Source organism: Gavialis gangeticus, unplaced genomic scaffold (genome assembly GCF_001723915.1).
Source record: "Gavialis gangeticus isolate Ggan-Ray unplaced genomic scaffold, GavGan_comp1, whole genome shotgun sequence".
Classification (NCBI taxonomy): domain Eukaryota; kingdom Metazoa; phylum Chordata; order Crocodylia; family Gavialidae; genus Gavialis; species Gavialis gangeticus.
The window spans coordinates 777,905-780,363 of NW_017728983.1; the positions used below are offsets into that span (position 1 = coordinate 777,905).

Below are 2,459 nucleotides of genomic sequence, written 5' to 3' on the forward strand. Positions count from 1 at the left end.
TGCATCTTGAGCCGGTCCAAGGAGGTGATCCTCCCCCTCTATGCAGCACTGGTCAGGCTGCAGCTGGAGTACTGCATCCAGTTCTGGGCGCCGCACTTCAGGAAGGATGTGGATAACATGGAGAGGGTCCAGAGGAGGGCCACTCGCATGATCAGGGGGCAGCAGAGCAGGCCCTACGAGGACGGGCTACGGGACCTGAACCTGTTCAGCCTCCACAAGAGAAGGCTGAGGGGGGATCTAGTGGCCTGTTACAAACTAGTCAGAGGGGACCAGCAGGCACTGGGGAAGTCCCTGTTCCCCCGAGCACTACCAGGAGTGACAAGAAATAACGGTCACAAGCTGGCAGAGGGTAAATTCAGACTAGATATCAGGAGGCGCTACTTCACTGTCAGGGCAGCTAGGATCTGGAACCAACTTCCAAGCGAAGTGGTGCTGGCTCCTACCCTGGGGGTCTTTAAGCAAGGCTTGACAATCACCTTGCTGGGGTCGTTTGACCCCAGTACTCTTTCCTGCCATGGCAGGGGGTCAGACTTGATGATCTGCTCAGGTCCCTTCTGACCCTACCAACTAGGAAACTAGGAAACTTTTGGAAGTCAGGCTGTAAGTGGCTTGCTCAGGAACTGGCAATACAGGCTGCATCTCCGCTGCCCCCCATTCCACATGCTGCTAAGCTGCACAGGAGTTTGCAAAGTGGAAACACTGGCTGAGCTGATTTCTCAACATTGTCATCAGAAATAGAGGTGGTGTCCACACTGTTTTGTGCCAAGCTGGGGACCACTGCTGAGAAGCCAGCTCTGCGTGCCCCCGAGCCCAGAGTTAGGTAGAGTAGCAGACATAGAGGGAATCCATGCCATTTGCCTGAGAGCAGAGCTTGGTTGTGCATTCAAGCCATCATCTCCACAGAATTGCTGAGGTTGATTGTGTGTTCAGAGGGAGCACGTGGTCAGCATGTGACTGTTGGGTCTGGCAGGGAGTTGCTATAGACATGGCCTAAGAAGCTGGATTTTCACAGGTCACTTCAAAGAAAGGGCCACACCCTGATCCCCACAAGGCCCAGCCCAGTCATCTCCACCTCTGCTTGGATGTAGCAGCAAGCTCAGATAAAAGGAAAAGCTTAGCCATGCTTCACAGCCATTCTCTGAATCTGTGTGTGTAGGTCTAGAAGCTGCTATTCAGTCTGGCCACTCTATAAGTGGCAAGTGCCTGCCAGCGGCTCATGGATATGCCCTTTGTTACACTTCTGAGTGCAGCATGGGTTGGAGCCAGTGGCTTGTGGAGCTGAGCATCACCCTACAGCTGTAGTAAGGACCTGCATTTGACAACGTGCTTGCAAGACTTGATGTGTGCTGGTCTTGGCTTGACCTGGGATGACTTGACACTGGCACATATAACTCATATCCACATAGGGATGACCACAGCTGGGTGTAACCTGAGGTCAGGTTTGCCAGGAACTGAAGTGCTTGTGGAAAAAAGGGCTGGATGAACCACTCAGGGAACTGAAGTCTTTCAGTTATTCATGAAACAGGTGCATTGTGGGTACCAGAGCAAGAAACTCTCCCATTCATGTGCCCACACCTTGGCCTAAAGGAACTATTCCTAAGGGGAAAAGGCTACGTCATGCCATTAAGCCTGTACCCTTCCTACTGACTCTGACAGTGCTGGCAGTAGTTTCTCTTTTGGAGAGGACTATCTGCTAGGAGGTAAACTGGGATTGCCAGCTCTGAACAGGGCTGAGGGAATGGCTAGCAGACAGTTATCTGGGCCAGGGGCAGGTTAGTGCCCTGACACTGCCTGGAGATGTTTTTGGAGGCTGTTCTCAATGACGCTGTATGTGTTTGTTTTACTCCACAGTGCTCTGGACTGGGAGTTTTTTTCAGTGGGAGAAGACTCTTTTCTAGTGGTGGCAAACTCTTTTGATGGTTTTACCTTCTCCGTCGACAGTATTATATACAGGTAATGATTCAGGTGGAGATGTGCTATCTGTAGGCTGGGCACAGAGCAAGAGCTAGGAATGGAGACAGCTCAAGTGGGGAGATGGGAGATTGATTCACTTCTGTCATTATCCATTCACTGCCCCATCAAGATCCATTCTTGGGGCTTGCTCTCTGAGGAAGGGCAACCAGGAAGCCTAGAGAGGAGGCTATTCTACCCCTTTCCTCTGCTCTCACCACCAGCTGGCAGCTCCTCCCCTTGGGTGGGCACTTGAGAAATGGAAGCTGCTTTCCAACATACCTTGAGCTTGGCCATTTCAGCTGTATTGAACAAACCCAAATCAAGGAAAAGGAGAGAGAGAGAGAGCATGTCTGCACAAGAGAGTGAGCAGGCAAGCCCCCTCTGTCACTCTATTGTGGCCTCAGTTCAGTGCTGACCAGAGAGACCAAGCAGAGAGTCCCCCTCCCAGGCTTTTCAGAGTGGATGTGGAGCTCCTACAGTGTCCAGACGTCAGAGTCTGACAGCCA

At 52.0% G+C, this 2,459-nt stretch overlaps 1 protein-coding gene across 1 annotated transcript in view; it reads left to right on the forward strand.

The window, feature by feature from the left end:
• The window catches only part of TSPEAR (thrombospondin type laminin G domain and EAR repeats), a 65,785-nt gene that overhangs the window by 60,952 nt on the left and 2,374 nt on the right, over window positions 1-2,459 (forward strand). The window contains exon 9 of the mRNA XM_019512487.1: window positions 1,852-1,953. Coding sequence (XP_019368032.1) covers window positions 1,852-1,953 — 102 coding nt within the window. The remainder of the gene's footprint in view (window positions 1-1,851; window positions 1,954-2,459) is intronic.